The 19,072-nt window shown below is 52.2% G+C and overlaps 8 protein-coding genes across 8 annotated transcripts; 2 read left to right on the top strand and 6 right to left on the bottom strand.

Annotated features, from left to right (window-relative positions):
• Positions 1 to 144: 144 nt before the first annotated feature.
• STE7 (MAP kinase kinase (MEK)) lies at positions 145 to 3,862 on the top strand. Its single transcript, XM_062909116.1, has 6 exons — positions 145 to 212; positions 294 to 1,963; positions 2,023 to 2,180; positions 2,237 to 2,768; positions 2,825 to 3,026; positions 3,079 to 3,862. Exons 2-6 carry the CDS (start codon positions 1,703 to 1,705, stop codon positions 3,174 to 3,176), a joined length of 1,251 nt encoding a protein of 416 aa, XP_062767863.1. The 5' UTR covers positions 145 to 212; positions 294 to 1,702; the 3' UTR covers positions 3,177 to 3,862.
• A 920-nt stretch (positions 3,863 to 4,782) lies between these two features.
• QC763_200810 (uncharacterized protein) lies at positions 4,783 to 6,252 on the bottom strand (the record flags this gene model as incomplete). The annotated part of the gene is made up of 1 exon (XM_062909115.1): positions 4,783 to 6,252. The coding sequence occupies one exon, from the start codon at positions 6,250 to 6,252 to the stop codon at positions 4,783 to 4,785; it is 1,470 nt and encodes a 489-aa protein (XP_062767862.1).
• A 472-nt stretch (positions 6,253 to 6,724) lies between these two features.
• Positions 6,725 to 10,944, bottom strand: QC763_200800 (uncharacterized protein). Its single transcript, XM_062909114.1, has 3 exons — positions 10,289 to 10,944; positions 8,299 to 10,231; positions 6,725 to 8,245 (listed from the first exon to the last, which is right to left on the bottom strand). The coding sequence occupies exons 1-3, from the start codon at positions 10,352 to 10,354 to the stop codon at positions 6,993 to 6,995; spliced, it is 3,252 nt and encodes a 1,083-aa protein (XP_062767861.1). The 5' UTR covers positions 10,355 to 10,944; the 3' UTR covers positions 6,725 to 6,992.
• Positions 10,945 to 10,974: 30 nt separating this feature from the next.
• Positions 10,975 to 12,388, top strand: QC763_200790 (uncharacterized protein). The gene is made up of 2 exons (XM_062909113.1): positions 10,975 to 11,427; positions 11,636 to 12,388. Exons 1-2 carry the CDS (start codon positions 11,291 to 11,293, stop codon positions 12,315 to 12,317), a joined length of 819 nt encoding a protein of 272 aa, XP_062767860.1. The 5' UTR covers positions 10,975 to 11,290; the 3' UTR covers positions 12,318 to 12,388.
• A 232-nt stretch (positions 12,389 to 12,620) lies between these two features.
• QC763_0029940 (uncharacterized protein) lies at positions 12,621 to 13,757 on the bottom strand (the record flags this gene model as incomplete). Its single annotated transcript, XM_062905505.1, has 2 exons — positions 12,621 to 13,013; positions 13,117 to 13,757. 2 exons carry the CDS (start codon positions 13,755 to 13,757, stop codon positions 12,947 to 12,949), a joined length of 708 nt encoding a protein of 235 aa, XP_062767859.1. The 3' UTR covers positions 12,621 to 12,946.
• Positions 13,758 to 13,861: 104 nt separating this feature from the next.
• Positions 13,862 to 14,839, bottom strand: QC763_200785 (uncharacterized protein; the record flags this gene model as incomplete). Its single annotated transcript, XM_062909112.1, has 4 exons — positions 13,862 to 13,918; positions 14,121 to 14,364; positions 14,727 to 14,746; positions 14,828 to 14,839. The coding sequence occupies 4 exons, from the start codon at positions 14,837 to 14,839 to the stop codon at positions 13,862 to 13,864; spliced, it is 333 nt and encodes a 110-aa protein (XP_062767858.1).
• Positions 14,840 to 15,257: 418 nt separating this feature from the next.
• QC763_200780 (uncharacterized protein) lies at positions 15,258 to 17,461 on the bottom strand (the record flags this gene model as incomplete). The annotated part of the gene is given in 8 exon segments (XM_062909111.1): positions 15,258 to 15,531; positions 15,563 to 15,631; positions 15,709 to 15,875; positions 15,896 to 16,413; positions 16,470 to 16,619; positions 16,673 to 16,820; positions 16,826 to 16,838; positions 16,869 to 17,461. Coding segments are annotated over 8 exon segments (1,932 nt in total).
• Positions 17,462 to 18,068: 607 nt separating this feature from the next.
• Positions 18,069 to 18,993, bottom strand: SNF1_2 (Protein kinase; the record flags this gene model as incomplete). The annotated part of the gene is made up of 2 exons (XM_062905504.1): positions 18,069 to 18,349; positions 18,405 to 18,993. The coding sequence occupies 2 exons, from the start codon at positions 18,991 to 18,993 to the stop codon at positions 18,069 to 18,071; spliced, it is 870 nt and encodes a 289-aa protein (XP_062767856.1).
• Between the last annotated feature and the right edge of the window lie 79 nt (positions 18,994 to 19,072).

Raw genomic sequence — 19,072 nt, 5'->3', positions numbered from 1 at the left:
GTTCTCGCCCAGTAGCCAACGCACAATCTTGAATACATGCTGCTTTGAATTTATATTCCACTCGATTCCAACGCAAATCTCAGCATCCTTCAAAATTGCTGGTTAACGAAGAATACTTTACATTTCAGATCCACACACTGGTGCCGCATCCCAATGATTTTTAAGCTCTGTAATATCATTCTCAGAAATCCCTGATATTGATGATGTATAACGTACACTGTCTTCTGTCTCCAATTACAGTTCAAGTCTCTGTTCTGTGTAGTATCTCACTTTTTTATTCTTCAAAGCTTCAGGTCGGTCGGGAATAGCATCCCGGGCTTGACGCACGTGGTTCGGCGTTCGCTTCCCCGGCAGCGGGGCGGCGCAGGGGCGGAAGCTACCCAGGAAACTCCTTGATGTGCAGTGGAGGCCGAGAACGACTCGGCTCTTGGAGGCCAGGGATGAGATCATCAAGGGAGGACGGCTGTAGCGTGGTGGTAGCAGCCCAAACGCAGTGGGCAGTTAAACGCCCAGCGCTTATCTCCGCGGTCGTGGGCGATAGCTCTCTTCAGATATAGAGGAGGTCGCATGAAATTTTCCCCATCAAGCCAGACGGCATGGTTTACCAAAAACCAAAACCAGACGAAACACGCCTGCCCCTATTTCTCGCCGCGGATTCGAGATTTCCTGCCAGTGCAAGGGGACCGTTCATCCTGCACCTCGATATTGAATTCGTAATAAAGTGACCTCAGATCCAGGCCATAACAGACGGACCTACCACCTAGGTTTACAGTAGCTACCAGCCCATCTTCAAAGTTGGGTTCCCATCACAACTGAAAGTCTTGGTTACCTTACACAGTGCAGTGCATTTCAACCAAACACTGTGCTTTGAGAGACATGGACAATACTGATAAGTCAACTCTGCGCCTTTTATTCGCATCTTGGGAAATCCAGTCGTATTTCCTTTACTGCTGACTCTCATCCAAGACATTGCAAATATTGGCGGCAAACCAGCCGTTCTCTAGAAATCATTGGTGATTGTGCAGTGGCAGTTGGCGGGTGGAGGGCACCTTGATGGGACGTGCCCCTGGCTCATCCCCTGTCCCCTCCCAATCGCAGGGGATCACGGACAACCACCCCTCCTTTGTGCCTCGTTTCTCTCTTCGCAGCCCAGGCCACCTCCTGGAACCCCACATTGACTGCCACTGACCGTCCGCGACACTCAGTCTTAGGAAACGTCCACATCCCCCCGATTTTTTCTGAATGAAACCTCCTTCTCCGCTGCCATCGCTTTAAGGCCTCACTCACTATTTCTTTGAACCTGTGCTGCGCCTTGTCTGTGTCTACCTGCCTTGTAGCCTACATATCATACGTATACCGCCTCAAGGACTTCCAGGTTACAAGGACCTCTCCAACACTGTGGTTTGCCCGATCCACCGCTCACTAAACGTGACGAGCCCAGCACCCCGAGGACGTACGCGAGAATCCGTTGCCAGTAATACCTATCTTTAGTCTCGGGTAGCTCTGAGAGGGTTACCACGGAGCAACAGACTACTTTTCACCGGCGCCCGACGAACGGTCCAAAGCTGCCTGCCAGCCCCCCGAGCCCAAACTCCACCTGTGTTGCCTCCTGCCCGCAGGCAATTGCGATCAGGTTCGGCGCGCGCTCAGTAATTCCAGACAATCGAAACACAAGACTCGTCGCGAATTCGAACCGTCTACCATGGCTGACGCATTCGCCCCGCGCTCTATGAAGCGCAAGAACGTCAAGGGTCTTGCTCTGACACCTGCCGCCCCTAAGCCTCCCCCGACCGCCGAGAATGCTCGCCCAAAGGGGGAAGACGAACAGCTAGAAATTGGTATCGAGTTCAACTTGGACTTGAAGCCTGAAGACCTGGAGATCATCAAGGATCTTGGAGCTGGCAATGGTGGAACCGTCAGCAAAGTCAAGCATATCCCGACCAACACAGTGATGGCCCGCAAGGTTAGTCTTCGTAAGGTGGCTTGCTTGGCTCCATGGGTGTTCTAACCTCCAAATCACAGATCATTCATGTCGAGGCCAAGAAGGAGATGCGGAAGCGCATAGTTCGTGAGCTTCAGATTATGCGTGGCTGCCATTCCGACTACATCGTGACCTTCTACGGCGCTTTCCTGAACGAGAACAACGATGTGATCATGTGCATGGAGTACATGGATGTCGGGTGTGTTGTATTCTTGCTCTCAAGGTGTTTGACACGGCTGACAGTAATTCGGATAGCTCTCTGGACCGGGTATCACGAGTATTCGGTCCCGTCCGTGTGGATGTTCTGGGCAAGATCGCCGAGGCGACTCTTGGAGGTCTTACATACCTCTACTCAAAACACCACATCATGCACCGCGACATCAAGCCCTCCAACATCCTCGTTAACTCGCGAGGATCCATCAAGCTCTGCGATTTTGGCGTATCCGGTGAGCTCATCAACTCGATCGCTGACACCTTTGTCGGTACGTCGACATACATGGCCCCTGAAAGAATTCAGGGTGAGAAGTATACGGTCAAGTCAGATGTGTGGAGTTTCGGCTTGTCCATCATGGAACTGGCTATTGGAAAGTTCCCATTCGCCGCAGCGGACCAACTCTCTGATGCCGAGAGCGCCCCTGCCGGTATTCTTGACCTGCTTCAGCAGATTGTACACGAGCCCGCGCCCAGGCTACCCAAGAGCGACGCCTTCCCTCAGATTCTTGATGATATGATTCAGAAGTGTCTGTACAAGGAACCCGAGCGCCGACCAACCCCTCAAGAGCTTTTTGTAAGTGATGGCTCACCTAGCATGTTACTCAACACCGACACTGACCCAACCCACAGGACCGCGATCCTTTTGTACAAGCAGCCAAGAGAACACCTGTGGATCTGAGAGAATGGGCCTGCGGTCTTATGGATAGGGACAACCGCAAGTCCCATCTGGCACCGCAGCTCTCTCCGGCTATCCAGGATCTCCTGCGCTCCAGTGATTCGCCATCGTACCCAGCACAGAATGAGGGGGGGGTTCAGCAAACACCCACTTCAGGTGAGATTCCCATCTTGGGGACCATGGTGTCACCTCGTGACCAATTTGATAGCGTACCGACACGACCCCCGCCACGCAGCGGCAGCGGATCAATCAGCCTTGGCCGCGCAGGTGGAGCGAATGTACATCCGGGACTGGGACCGCGAGTAGCCAGCACGAACTCGGTGATGCAGCACAGATCCAGGCCCTCTGGCTCTGTTGCCTATGAAGACCAACAGCCCCCTCGTCGTACCGGCTCCCCCAGCATGGCTACTCCTCCCCAACGTACAGCTCCTCCCCCTCAGCGCACCGCCTCTCCTAGCATGGCTCCCCCGCAGCGCACAGCGTCCCCGAGCATGGCTCCTCCTCAACGCACATCATCTCCCAGTACCGCCACCAAATCAACCACCATGTCGTTGCCCATGCGACCAGCTCCTCCCAGCGGACCTCTCCCTCCTGCGCCGCGAAGACAGTTAACCTCCGAGGAGCTGAGAAGAGAAAACCTACGACGGGCCATGGGGCCGGGGTCATCCTCAGGCGGCAGGCACTACTAAGAGAAACCACTCGTACGAGAAAAGGGTGTTTCCTTGCATCAACATCATCATCTCTTTTCAGACTTGTTTTTCTCCTCGATTTTCACTATTTTCTCTCAACTCACATTTTTCTCCACCCCTGATCTGTTCAGAATCGTGGGCACAAAAAGAAAGAGTCTCTCCATAGCTTCAGCGATGAAATATCAGTTCTATATCAGCAGACCAGATCACGTTTATGCCGTCGCCTTCTTAATCAAGCCAACAGCTGTCCCGACCTAACTACAACATCACTTCTCGCCCAGCCTAAACGGGAGGATACGGGGGGATGGGTTTTTCTGGGAGGGGCTTGGGAAGCTGCTTGGATGGATGGGGCGGACGATGGATATTGTGTGCCAAGCCCGGCAGGCGATTTTGTTAGATCTGGAAGGGAAGTCAACATGGAAGATGATAGGGGTTTTGTACAATGTGCAATAAACTTGGTTGAACACTGTGCGCCTGTATTCCAGGTTGCCTATCTAGCCAGCAGCTATGGGAGATCCTTGTGCTTACGCTTTTGTTACACTGGGTTTGGGCATCATGGTAGGTATGGAATGTTTTGAATACCCTGAACTGATTATCAACAACTATCCTCGGAGACCTACCAAGGATTTCTAAAAGTCGGCGGACTATCTTTCAAGTACCATTCCGAAAAAGTTGAGAATGGCATGCATGCAAGCATCTCTCTCCTCTCAAAAATGAACATCTCAGTCAGAAAGTCCCAAACTGTTTACCTACCTCTTGCTGTTTGAAACAAAACAAAAATCCTCTTCCAAAAGCTTTGCTCCGCAGTGATGAGTATATATCTCCACACCAACACACATCAAGCCCATCAGGCACAACTCTTGCTTTGACTTTTCTTCATTCAAACACGACAGACTGCTCAGTCCAAATATGCTATGCTATAATACCACGCGCGTACTTTTCCCATGAAGTACAAAAAAAAACGCAATGCTATGCCCACCCCAAAATGCAAAGTTATAAAAGTAGTAGTAACAACATACCCCAAAGTCCCCATTCCCAGAAATTTATACAACAAAGTTCCCCAACAAAATACAGGGGTATCACCATGTCCTTTTTTTTTCCTTCTTCATGTTTCCCATGTCGAAAAAGAACGCATCATCTTCCCAAGCCATAACCCAGACTCCCCCACCCTTTCCGTAAATAACCTCAAGCCACACCCAGACAACCCTAATCTCAACCTCCCCTCAACCCAACAACTTGCCAACCCTCTCCTTCAACACCGTCAGACTAGGCTGCCCAGCAACAGTAACAACCACCATCTCCCTCGCCCCCAGCTTCACAACCCTAATCCACTCGGCCGTCACCTCCGCCGCCAACAACCTCACACAAATCTCCGCATCCTCCCTGCTAATCGACGTCCTCAGCGAATCCTTCAGCTTGGTCAGGACCTGCTGCATCGTAAACGACACCCTCGCCTGCCCACCACTGGCCTTGCACAACATCCCAATCACGGCCGCCACATCCTCCGCCCTGTGAAGCGCCGCCTGCCTCTGCAGCTCCTGAGGCGTAGGACCCACGGGCATATTCTTCAGCTCCACCTCCTTCATCTTGATCCGCTCCAGCAGCGTCATCTTTGTTCCGTCAGGCTTAACCGCCTGCTCTAGTTTCTTGGCGGCTTCCTCCTTGGCGGCTTGCTCGGCTTCTTTTCTGGCTTGGATACCAGCCTTGAGGGAGTCAAGGGTTGTCTGCTTTGGGATCGCGGCCTTGAGAAGGCTCTCGCACTTCTTGATTGGAGCCTTGGGGAGGGTGCCGAGGAAGAGGGTGACGTTCTTGTTGGAGGACATCCACAACGTGCGGAGGTTGGACTTGAAATCCATATTCAAGTCGGCCTCTCTGATCGGGCTCGCAGGCAGGGATGGGGAGAAGTGGATGCAGATTTTCTGGCGGCCATAGTCGGAGAGGATGAAGAGGGGTTCGGGGGAGGACTTGGCGGGTGTCCAGTTTAGGACTCCGAGCAGACGCTGAATGTCGACGAGTAATACTCTACGTTTTCCCCAGGTGCGGGTGACACTGGGGTAGAGGTTTCGGAGGTCGATGGGGGAGTTGGTGCCATTGTGGGCGTATTCCATGTTCAGGGTCTTGAGGAAGGCGGTCTGCATGTCGAGGAGGTCGAGGAGCTCTTGGGGGAGGTCGTAATCATTTTGGGCTGGGGTGACAACTGTCTTGGTGCGCTTCGGGATGGGGGATAGGATGTTGAGACGTTCCAGAAGAGCCGAGGTGTGAGAAGAGGCATCGGTCTCGTCGTCGGCTTGGTATGACCGCTTCTTGCTGGGTGTGGATGCCGGAGCGGCGCGTTTTGGAGTTGGCTTGGCCGGGGCGGAGTTCTCAGTCAGGTCGAATGTGACAGTCTTCTTCCTTTTCGAAACAGGAGTGGTAGTCGTGATTGGTCTCGACTCGGGCTCCCGACATTGCTTCTTGGGTGTGGGCTCGACCTCGTCCTGAACCTTCCTCTTCTTTGTGGTGAGGACAATCTCAATGTTGGAGGTGCGACCAAAGATGGTGCCGGTGGTGGCCTGCTTCTCGGAAGTGACGTCCTTCCCAAGGGTCGAGAGCTTGGAGATCTTTGTTAAGTTGGCAATACTCGACGTGGCAGGAGGGACCTTGGTGCCCTTGACGGTCGACCGCGTCTTACGGGGAGTTATTACACCAGGCATGGTGATCTGGTTCTTTCTTTCCTGCGATGTTTTGTTGGAGGAATTGATGGAAAGTCACAGCTGGGTATCTTTTGGGTAGGGAGCGATGTCTTGAAAACAGCTGGGAAGAGCGAATGGAGGGAAAACAGAAGCAAGTGCAGGTTGAAGTCGAAAGTGGATTGCTAAAAAGTGAAGAACGCGAAGGAGCAAAGGCAGGGATCTGGGATTCCTGCCCCTGCGCGACGCGCTGCATTCACGCGTAAATTGTTCGCGACGACGCGAAACAGGCGGGTCACAGCTCAGACAGCGCTCCACAGAGGCCCATTGTCAGCCAACCATTGTCCAATCAGACAACAAGAATGTCTTTCCTTGGCATTTTCTTGACCTCGTCCTGCCTGTTGTCGCGAGATGTCAACAGCGTCATGATCATGAGTGGCGGGCAAAAGTCTGGGGAAGTCTGGGATATCGCGGGATGAGTTCAGTGACTGGTGCCCATGACAAACTTGCCAGTTCAAAGTCAAAGTCCGTTTTCTAACAAAACATCAGACTCCAGCCAGGCATCGTACAACACCTCCACACCAACGTCACCAAAGGCTTCAAGTGAACTTTGTACATCTATGTCATTTATTCTTAGGTATCATTACCATGCTATTTCCCATACAAATTCCCTTTCCTGTTCCCATTGCCCATCCTGCCCAAACCAAACCAACTCCATTTTTAGCCCGCCGTCACTCCCTTATCATACTCAATCTTGACCCTATTTACTGCAACAAAAGCGCATCCTCATCCAACACACCAAACAACCCCTCAATCTCCTTGGCCACCACCTTAAGCTCCTCCGACACCTGCCCTGTTACCAAGGCATATGCATATAGCAGAGCATAATCTCTCTCCTCCACGTTCAAATGCGACAGCTTACCCAGCAGTCCTCCGAACCCCATCCCCGACGACCCGATACTACCACTTCCCGCATTAGAAGAAGAATAGTCCAGCACCACGCTAGGATTGTGTTCCTTTCGGAATTGGAAAATCTTGGCCAGCAGCCTGTCCCTCGTCCGGTCAACACTCGGCACCGCGTCCGTCAGGGGGTACTCCAGCATCAGGGAAGAAGCCAGCACTTGGAACACATGACAGATGCGTTCGCACAGTTGCGCTCTCTCGTCAGCCGTGTACATCAGCAGCGCTCGCTCCCCCTCTGTTAAACTGCCCTTCCTCTGCGTGACCAGTGACATGGCGTAAAATGCGTCCAAGAGCCGGTGCGCACAGCCCATCAGACGAGCGGATTGTTCGGCTGGAAAGGGACCTCGGAGCTCGAACTCATTGGTCGCGCTCCCACGAAGGGCATCCAGCCGGGCGGCGTATTTTTGGAGAGCAGCCTGCTCACCAGACCGTAGATAGGACCGGGAACAATCGCTCCTGAGCAGGATAGCCAGCGGTCCTCGCTTCCAGATGAGCCCCATTTGCAAGTACAACATGCTCAAGCCCTCCTTGAACTTTTTGCGTGCCGATATGGGCCACACCAGCCGGCAAATGATCAATCCCCACAAGATACCAGCCGTGACAGCCACGAAACGATGGAGGAGGATTTCCCCAATGATGGGATTCGAGCCGCCTTCATCGTCGTCGTCGTCATCCACCTTTTGCGACAGGCTGTAGGCGTACAGGGTCGAAACGTTGTAGGCGAGGAGCGTGATTCTACCCAGCGGAGCCTTACCCCAAGCGACAATGACGACAAAGGCCCAGAAGGCCACCATGGCTCCGAGGGGGATAAGTGCCAGTGCGCTGCCTTGGCTGATAGTCCAGTTGAAGCCCGATGCTGAGATACCGGCCACCGTTCCCATAAATCTGGCCCAGCCTGTGGTGTTGGATGCGCCAACCGTCATGGAGCACACGATCATGAACGACAGCAGACCCCATTCGCCTCTCCAGTGCTGGTAAGTATCCTTAGTTTGCGGAATGAAGGCAAACATGGCCCAAAATGCTGCTCCAGCCCCGACTTTTAAGCCGAACCGGACTGTTTACCTGTTAGCATGGGCATATTTCATAGCAGCTAGAAATTTAACTCACTGTCATCCCTCGCCACCTTTCTCAACACCCGGAGAAGCCTCTGGGAGAGCGTAGCAATAACCTTGTTCGTCCCAGGAACAGCGCTCCATGCATACGTATCACGTCTCTGCACCATGGAATCCGCAATACCCCTCGGCATCTGGCTCTTCTTGATCGGTTTGATCAGCGTCTCCCGTTCCGCATGGTCAAACGGCAACGTGATCTTGCGGTTGTTGTATCCGCGTCGGTTGCCCCACCACTTCATCCAATGCCAGCTCCGTAACCTGTGCTCATTGGCGAACTTCAAGTCATCCAGCACGTCGAGGTACTTTTGCATCTCCTCCCCAAACGCCTGCAGGCTAAAACTGAAGTGGCCGCATGCCGCCGCCACCTCTTCAAAGTCGGCTTGGATACTGGCCGATCTCGTACGATCCAGCTCGATGTGCTTGTACAACTCCTGAAGAGCGTCCGCCCTTGCCCCGTTGAAGAGTGACAGAGCATCGGTAAGACTCTGGCGGAAGTGATCATTGATAGTGATTTCGTAGTCGGGGGCCGTGCCAAATGGTGGGTCGCGCAGCACCTCGGAGAGCGTATACGCCAAGGACTTCATCGACGGACCCAGCAGGTTGATAAAGAGCTCAAAGATATCAGAAGAGTTGCGGAACGGGATGCTAGCAGTCGTAGCATCCGACCGACGCCGGTCCTTAACACGGCCTCTCTCGTCCTCGTTGCTCTCGTCTGACGCCTCGTCAATCGCGGACAAAATACCAAACCCTTTCCCGCTCTTAAGGGTGTTTGACAACGTCCGCTGCAAGACGGGTGAGTAGAGCGACGCCGCCGGAGACATCATTCCAGACCCCTGCATCATCGACTCTCTCAACAGCGCAAACTGCGTGTTGGCCGCGCTCCTGAGCCCACCAATCGACTGTGCCAACCTTTCCATAGACCTTACAACAGCTCTGTCAAGCTGGTACAGCTTCTCCTGACCCAGAAGATACCGCTCAAACTTGGACTCCCGTAGGTTCTTAATCATCTGAGGATACACCTGGTTGTACGCAGCTGAAGCAGCCGCAAACTGGCCCGACGTGACATCCTCCTCTGAGCCACTGAGAAACCCACTCGTAATCAAGGCCAACATGTGTCCCAGCGAAGTCGAAGACTTGGTCATGGTGTCCCTCAACAACGATCTCGCCGATATCCTCCACACCAAAAGGTTAACCGCGGTAGTAGCACTGACCCCCAAAAAGAACATCTTGAGAATCTGAATGATCTTTTGATTCGAAAACACCCCCGTCAACACCGCCGTCTCCTTGGTCACCACCCCAATAATCGCCAACGAAGCCAGCGTACTCCCCACATCCACCAACGGATTCCCCATCCGCTGCTTCACCCAACCAATAAACCCAAATCCTCCCCCTATGAAGACGGCCAGCACCAGCGCATGCGCCAAGGGAACACAATGCCACTGCCCTCCCACCAGCACCGAAGTCGCCATGGACAAAATCGAGACAATCTGCGCATACACCACTGCAACAATGGCAATCAGCACCGCCTCAATCATCGAGCCGGCGGACCTCGCTGGATGAAAATAAACAGTCAGCGTGGCCACCACGTGCTTACCGTCCGGCCGGCCCAACCAGTCGGAGATGGGCGCCCAGAAGGTAGCCAGACTGCCGAGTGTGTACGCCAGCGTGCATTTCACCACGCCGTGGCCGACGGGCGAGTCGAGCCAGCGGAGGATCCAGGCGCATTTCTCGCGAGTTTGTCGCGCAAGGTGGGAGAAACGGTCGGAGAAGGATGTTTGTTCGTAGGGGAAGGTGGTGAGGCCCGAGAGGGAGCGGGAACGGGTGCCGTCGGTTTGGGAGGATAGGCCGGAGCTGTTGGTGCGGAGGGTCAAGACGCGGCGGGAGCGCTCGCCGGTGGCGGGGATGATGAAGGTGCCATTGCGCAGTTTCTGAGGATGTTAGATTAGTTTGGGGATCATGGAGCGGGATGGAGTATAATAACATACACTTCTTTTGGAGGGCCTTCGCGGTGGCCATTGGCCTGGCGAAGGCAGTGTCGGAGAGGAGCTCATTTAGCAGTTCATAGTCAATCTGAAGATAAGCTTCGAACAACCTAGGGGTGAGCGGCTTAGGAATAGAACAACAAGTCTCCAGCACGCAGACGCAAAGAGAGACGTGTTGATGTTGTTGGAAAGGGGAAATGCAAGGGACACGAGTGGGAGAAAAAAGAACAGGTCCCTCGCCGTCAGAGAGTTCGGATGGTGGTTTGAATCGAGGTATGCAATGGAATTCGAAGGTTGTTTTTTGCTGGTTCCTGGTTTCTTTTCTTTGATGCTTCTTCCACTTGGGCAGGCAAGTCAGGTTCCCAGATCAAGCTGAGGTGCAGCTTCCGGCAACGGGCAGCAGCACCACCCACAGCTTGCCTCAGCTTGCCGCCGCCGTTCGATCCGTCTCTGGTCTTCCTGTCGCACCCCGCCGCAGGTTCCTTGTGTTGCCCGCAGATCCTTGAAAGAAAAAGGCGGCCACTTCCCGCTAAAACTGCCCTGTCAGGCCGTGCATTGGGGCTGCCGGACCGGGATGTTTTGCGCGCTGTTCGGTTGGTCAAGCCGCCCGCAGGTGATCCATCGCCTAATCGCAGCCAGTGACGTACCAGCCCTAAAACATTCTAGAAGAACGGCCACTTTGAGAGCAAGCAAAAGGTGAAATCGCGGGGTCAAGTGAGACTTCTTTTGACAGAGTGTGACTTGTACGAGTGCCGTTCCACATTGAGCTGCTGATTGATTGCCTTTTCTCGTCATTCCGAATCCTTGGTACCTAACCTCTTGTTGTGCCGTTTATTTAAGCATCAATCTTTTTGGAGCTATATCTCTTGGCATTTACGAATTGGATCCTCACTCGAGCCCCTCATCAGTTATCGATATTGTGATACCCTCACTTTCTTTGCAAGTTTTATATAGGGTTGTTGGCAACCCCGCACCTTTTATTTCAAGTAACTTCCAGACGGTGGGATGCGAAGATTTTGGCCCATCATGTCCGCCGTTACTTCAGCCCCGTGGAAATTCGCGCCGTTGAAACAGCCGTTTGTTCCTAGCTCCAACACCCGCAAGCTAGAGGGCATCGTTTTTGATGTCGACGGGACGCTATGGTGAGCTTATTTGTGTTTCTAGTCTGGGCTTTGAGTCTCTGAGTCAGACTTCGAGGTTGTGTCTTTTGACCTCTAGCTCTTATGAAGCCTGCCCCATATTACCTGTCACATCTCATACCTCCTAACCATCACGTCTCACTCACCCACCATTTCACTCTCACTTCCATTCCCCCCAACCTCAAGAGCATGCCAACTAACATAAAACTAGTGAACCCCAAACCTACATGTTCGCCGCCATGCGCTCCGCCCTCGGCATCCCCAAATCAGTCGACATCCTCGACCACGTCTACTCCCTCCCCACCCCCGAAGACCAACACACCGCCATGGAGAAAATCCGCACCATAGAACGCGAAGCCATGCTTACCCAGGTCCCCCAACCTGGCCTCGCCCCCCTAATGTCCTACCTCGACTCCCGCTCCATCCGCAAAGGAATCTGCACCCGCAACTTCGACCTCCCCGTCCAGAACCTCCTTGACAAATTCCTCCCTTCCTCCGTCTTTGGCCCCATCGTCACCCGTGATTTCCGCCCTCCCAAGCCCGACCCCGCTGGTATTCTCCATATTGCCCGTTCTTGGGGTTTGGTGAGGAAGTCAACTGGTGAGCCTGGCATTCCCGTTGATGAGGCGGAGGAAAAGGAAAAGATTGCCGAGAGGAGGCAAGAAGAGGGGGAGCTACTCCATACGGAGGAGGGAGAGGAGGTGGCGGATGCGAGTGGGTTGATAATGGTGGGTGACTCGGTGGATGATATCACTGCTGGGAGGAGGGCGGGTGCCAAGACGGTCTTGTTGGTCAATGATGTGAATAGACATTTGGTGGACCATGAGCATACTGATTTGGTGATTGAGAGGTTGGATGAACTGATCGAGGTTTTGGAGGAGGGGAGACTTTAGGGCAGGATAGAGTCGAATTTGCTGGACAAGGCAACGAGTAATAGATCTCCCAGAAGAAATGTTTGAGGCTGAGAACGTGATGTTTCACTTTCGTTAATATCGATCCTCCATGTGTGCTGCGCTGTAAGGCTTGTCATTGTATATATTGTTTAGCCTTTTGTATATATTTATACTAGTGTTCGCATCCCTTGTTGATTGTCTTGTTAGGATTTCTGGTTGTATTAGATCGAGAGGAAGCTCTGGTGGAACGCTTATCGTCAGCCTTCCCGGTGCACACTCCTGAGAGCCCATTTTCCATTCTGTGTCTTCTGTAGCTCCCCAAGCAAGGCGTAGCTTTCTTTGGGTGTTGTTTTGTCCATCTCATTGCCCCGTTTAGATGCCTTTTCCGGACCAATGTCTTTCTCCTCGTCTGTCAAGCCAAAGGTGGCTAATCCGGCAGCTCCTCTCCCATGTTCATTCTCTATCTTCGTTCTGTCGGCCATTCCAACAGCAAAGAAAACAGGCAGGATGGAGCTCTTGACCACGGGGAGGCCGAGATCTGATGTCTGGATTATGACCAGTATGAGGACAATGAGAGTTAGATAAACCTGTGCGGCGATAAGTAAAAGCCACTCTCAACGGACTGAGATTTAGATCTCCTGTTGCCATGCTGTTCCCAACGCGAGGCTAGCATCCTCACTCCTGGGATCGAGGAGGCTGTGATGCAAGATTGTCAGCTGAGATGCTCGGATGAGTTGGTAGGGGTCGATATCATTTTGCGCTGGAAAGCTTGAAGCTGAGAAGCGAAAGTCTGACATACTCATTGGTGAGCTCAGCGGCAAGATTCTGTGACATTTTATGGATAACGGAGTCAAGATGCAACTCTTGGCTTGTACAATCTTGTCCGTCTTTGGAATTATTATAGTATGACCACCACTCCCATAGCATTTGTCCAAACTCATTGCTTTGGAGGAAGAGGTCGTTCAGGTTCTTGGACGTGAATGTGCTATAGCCTTTGGAAACCAGGTATGTGACAAGAGGGTCTTCTTTGTCGATCAACCACTGCCCACCGTCATCGACGTTTGTGTGAGCGGTTGACGAAATCAGTTCTGTCGTTCGTATGTTTTCAGATACTGATACTTGGTATCGGTTGACGCAGTCGTAGAATATGACTTCGTATGCGCGATAGAACGGCAAATCTGCCAGGGCAAAAAAGACTTGCGATTTGCACCTTATGTTTATCAGTCCATCAAAGTACAGCGAAGAGAGGCTTGAACGAGACCAATATGGGTCAGTGATCCCTGCGGCCATGGTAAAGGTTCCTGAGACGTCGGGGGTTGGTTTTACTGGCTTGAGTTTTATCCCGTTCGTTACCTGCAGTTTTCGCGCAGACCTCCATGGTACTGAACTCGGGCCATGTGCATTTTGCGGTCTTGCAGATTGGTACTCGTGATGCTGCATTGTGAGATGACAGAGTTAAAGGGCTGCTCACGAGAAGTCGCTTGAATTTAGAGCTTGATTCCAGGTCAAAACTGTATTATTCCCGCCGCTTTAGGAAGTGTTGCTTACGGATTAAATGCCCTCATGTTTCTCGACCCAATGCATCTCGCAATCACATCAGACTCGACGTCATTAACAGGAATAAAACGGACGGGATAAGTGACGGCGGATTAAGTCATGGTTGACGTCGCAAGACTTGTGACCAAAACAAGGCACGTCATACTACTCAGCGGCCTGTATAGGAAGTGTTAGTTATGGAATGCCAAATTCTAAGGCTGGTGTAGGCTTCTTACCTTCCTCTCATTGTGCCCATCAGTCTCACACTTCCCCATATTCCTCTCGAAGCCTCATAAAAACACTAAAATCGCCAAGTGACCTTGGGCTTTCATACCAATCCCACCGTTGCTGAGCGAGAGCCTGCACTAATGAGAAGATAAAAGCCGTCCGACAGGCAGTTGAAATGAAAGCGATAAGGGCGTTGCGTGTGATTGGAAGCGGCCAGTCCGCCAGAGGGCGCCCATCATAAACGTGCAATATACCGATGATTATGGGAAGCCACAGGCAAAGACTAAAAGCAATGCTAGCCAGTTTCTGCCTCCAATTAATGACTGCTGTCCGGAGTTTAGAAACAGGTCTTTTTGCCTACAATGTAACCGTTGCTGGACTGTTATGTGGACTGGCTGGAAGGAAAACCATGGACGAGGCTTCGATCGGGCCAGGCAGCATCGTGCCTAGCGACCGTAGTGAAGCGTGATGAATCATGTCGATATTGGGGCTTTTTTCCATGAGGTGTAGTGTTTTGTGGCATATCGGTAGCTGTGCTGCAGGTTAACAGGTTTCCAAAAAACTGCCCCGAGGGGGTTTTTAAGTGCCGTGGTGTCTTGGTTGGGAGACATCATCACGTCTGAAGACGCTGGCGTACCTACTTACCAATCCGTGATGATATACAACTTCACGGCTTGATGGCGAAGTGCGTCCCCGACGCAAATATATCTTCAGTTTGTGGAACGGCGTGACTCAACAGGAGGTACAATCGGCCACATTTGATATTGCCTGAGTATGAGATAAAAGACGGGAAAAAAAGTAAGGCACTTCCATAGCTCGGCTATGTATATTAGAAGTTCGCAGCCGTCTGTGGGCTCATTGGTTGGTTCATTCATCTCTCTTCGACTGCCAGACTTTGGCTCAAAGTCCTTTGTCCCATTGTCCAATCAATTTTATACTAGGTAACAGTGAGGTTGAAATACCTTAGACACTATACCGGAGCCTACTTGAAGCTACCGAAAGGTCTTCAAAGCAGATTCTTCCAATCGTCTTTCTGGGCCTCATCACATGTTAAATAGGTCTTGAAAGACGGTCAACAAGCCTCAAGGCATATCAACTCGGTAGGCAGGTAACCATCAGGTAGCTCCAAAAAGGCTCACTCATACCTATCATTACTTCTCTCTATTACTCCTAAGATCACCTCCCCCTATACAAGCCCTCCAAAACCCACTTCCCCTTCTGCGTCTTCTGCAGCTCTCCCATCAAAGCAAAGCTCTCCTCCGGCTTCGCCCCGTTCTTCTTCACCTCTGGAGAAAACCCAACATCACTCACCCGCCCCCTCTCAGCCTCCGCCCTCTCCGCCAACCCAACAGCAAAAAACGCCGGCAAAATATCGCTCTTCACCACCGGCACCCCCAACCTCGCAGTTTGAACCATGACCAACACCAAAACCACCAGCGCCAACCCGAATCTGCGCCGCCACAAGAGAAAGCCACTCCCACCGAACAGAGATATACCTCTCCTCCTGCCAAGCCGTGCCACTGACCAGACTGGAAACAGCTTGCATCGTGCTGTCAAACATACTGCCATCCGTACAAATCAGCCAGCCGATCAAAGGGGGGAATAATAAAGGGAGGGGAAATCATACATATTCGTCAACCCCATAGCCACATTCAACGACATATTCCTAACAACATCATACCTAAAATCATCCAACCCCTGCTCATCCTTCTCCTCTTTATCGTCGTTCCCCTTCGAAAAAGGGAGCTGGTACAGCAACACAGAAACATATCCCTCATCGTCCCTATCGTTGATCTATCAGTGGAATTCTCCACGAAAAAATCCCTCAGCATCCCAGTAAGAAAGTGATTAGACGTCGACCCGAATTTGTACGTCACACTCGAGTTTTGAGGATCGACAAGAGTTTTGTACATGTGATGGTGTTCAGCATTGTGATACTCGACCTTTGTACTAGACTCCAAAAGCTGGATCTTGGGCACGTTTTCCGATATTGACATGTTGTATCTGTTGACGCAGTAGTGAAACATCACCTCTGTCGCCCGGATGGGATCAGAATACAAGAGGAAAATGCTCGTCAGCTCGGCTTTCTGGCCTTCTATTCCGTTGAAGGAGAGGGAGGCAATCTCCTGTTTTCGATGCGGCTCTGACCAGTTGGAGGTGAGACCTGCTCCGATGCCAACATCGAGACCGATCTGTCGACCGGCTTTTCTGTAGGGGTAGGGCTGGAAGCTGACTCCGTTGGATAGGCTGACATTTGTTCTTGGTCTGCCGCCTCTGTGCCACTCGGATGTTCCTGGGATTAGGTCGTCGTAGGTGAGGAGGCTTGTGACATCTGCCCGCAGTGATTAGCCTGGAAATTTCTGCTCGGGGGTTGTACTCCGCACGCACTGGTCATGTTTACACAAATTGCCATGGTGTTGAATCCGGGCCATGTGCACTCGGAAGTTCGGCAGGTGGGTGGTGGATAGGGCACAAGTTGTATGGGTGTGGTAGAACCGCTGCTTCGTAGGGCTTGCTGAAGGGGAAACAAGCGCCCATCTCGGCCACATGTTAGCTGAGTTACGCTGTCTCAACAGCGGCATCCTACTTACTAGCGCGGTTGCCTGAGACATAGTAGAACTCGTCAACTTTTTTCGCAACAGCCGTGTCATTGCCCATGACAGGCACCATGCGACTTGGGTAAGTGACGATAGACGAGTGAGAGTCGAGGTAGCGATGCTTGTGATGAGGACGAGACAACTGACAATTCCCAGCGGCCTTCATACAAATATTGTCATGATTGCTTACCTCCCCTTCATTCTAATCATCAACAACAAACTGCCCCATGGCCCCCTAGAGGCCTCGTCAAATACACGAAAATCGTCTAGAGACCTAGGGCTTTTGAACCAGTTCCATCTCTGCTGAGCAAGGGCCTGTACCAGAGGATAAATGAAGGAGATTCGGCAGATGGTGAATATGAAAGCAATCACGATGTTGGGTGTGATAGTGAGATACCACTCTGAGAGCGGGCGGTCATCATAGCTGCGTAAGAGGATAACGAGGGCTGGGATACACAAGAGACTGAACAAGGAGCTGGCGATCTCAGGCCACCAGTTGCCAATTGCCGACCAAGTCCGAGTGACTGGGTTTCCCGTTGGCGTGTGGCCATATTGCGGATCTTCGTCCGTATCGACGATGGGAACGAATGTGATATTGCTCGACTTGTGGTGTTCGGTCTGGGGGAAAGGTGATACTGGACTGGCATAACGACTCGGCGGTGAAAGGAGCACTGACGATGGCTCCATGGAAACGCGCCCTCCTGTCACCGTGGTTTGCGGCGACGGTGGTCCTGAGACCTGTGCGTATTGGTGTCCGTCATATCGTGGTGAGTTAGTTGCCATTGTTACAGCTCAGTGTGCTGAAGTCAGCCTGGATCATGGCTCATGCCAGAATGGCCAGCCTTACGAGGGTGCACGGTATAAGTATCGTTCCACCTAGAGCAGATCATCCTTATGGAGACAGGTAGTAGTGCTTCAGCTCTTGTGTGAAGTACAGGGTAGATTAACATGGTGACATCCGATTCGTCGGTTCGCTTTCCATATGACAGGGCCACGAGTTGTAAGAGCCGTAGTTGGAGATGATTGGAGAGGCTCCTTCACACAACACATGCTGTGAAGCTAAAACAGCAGCCTGTGCCCCCATGGGTCCACCTCAACATGCTGGCCTATGAGGCGGGTGCGGCCTTACCGGCATTGCATGTCGATGATACAGATAGGGGGCCACAGCCCCGATTTCGACTACAGACAGGTATCAAACACACAGATCCAGCTAACTGGAATGATACAATTCGTCCTCCAACCCCAGCCGTCAAGTGATGGGAATTCCACAAAGCAACAGACAAACAGCAACCCTTCTCAGCAAATGCACAGCAAAACAAAGAGAAACGGAAGAAATAATGTTGATCTTCTCCATCCGCGGAAATATCAGAATTCTATTAATATGCAATAATCAATCCGCATCCGCCAGCTGCATAATAAGCCTCGCGGCCATGTCCAAGAATGGGAAGGGGCTTGTCACCTCCTTGTCCTCGAGCAGCTTGCCCTCGGGGGTTTCGTACCCGTCCACCTTGAAGTCTACCAAATACACGCCATGCTCCATCTCGTAGATCTGTACGTCCATCCTCGTCGCCACCACCTTGTGATCCTTGTTCTCGCCGCGAGTGGTGACGTGGTGTGGTTGTGAATGACCTGTTTCGCTCAGGCCCGAGGCCGCGGAATGTTTTTGGAATGCTGTCATAGCTGTCAGGGCCAAGAAGAGATAGAGGGCATAAAAAGGGGGGCATACTGTCTGTGCACCATCTGATCTTGATATGCCATGGGTCGGCCGGAAGCTTATAGTGCTTGGTTGGGTCGGTATAGGACGACGAGCTCGGTTTCCTAGAGTGTCTGCCGTCGTAATCCTGATGTTCATCCTCCTCATGCAAGAGATCATAGTCTTCATCTACAATCCAGCTTGCTCCCAGTTTGTGGAGAGATTTGTAGATACAAACAAGCGCTTCCCAAGGTGCGTTTCTAGAGCGAATGCCAAACTGCCATCGAACGGGCTTGTTCTTCTTTGGTGGGTTGACTGGCGTGAGGCCTTGGGGCCGCTTTGCATCTTCCATGCGGACGAAACTACGGCTGTGGGGTTTGAGCCGTCGAAGAGTCTCTTCTTGGTCTGCTTGGCTTCGTGGAGCCCCTGGCTCGGGAATTGGCGGTTGATCGGGAAAGTTATCCTGCCCTTCTGCTTTGGCCTTCTCCCTTTCCATGAATACCTTGTGGTAGGCCGGCAGACTGCTGGGAAGGATGCCGACTTTGCTAACGTAGGGTCTTGCCGATGCTCCAGTGCTCGTGGAGGCGATGGAACGGGCCGAGGACATTGTGGCGTCCAACATGGGACTCGCATTCGGGTCATCTGGTGTGAGAACTGAGAGTTCTTCGGCGCTTTTAGTACCCAGTTCTATGTTGTCTGTC

Source organism: Podospora pseudopauciseta (genome assembly GCF_035222475.1).
Source record: "Podospora pseudopauciseta strain CBS 411.78 chromosome 2 map unlocalized CBS411.78m_2, whole genome shotgun sequence".
In the NCBI taxonomy this organism is placed as follows: domain Eukaryota; kingdom Fungi; phylum Ascomycota; class Sordariomycetes; order Sordariales; family Podosporaceae; genus Podospora; species Podospora pseudopauciseta.
Note: the sequence above shows the minus strand (reverse complement) of the source record. Positions and strands in the feature narration are given on the sequence as shown.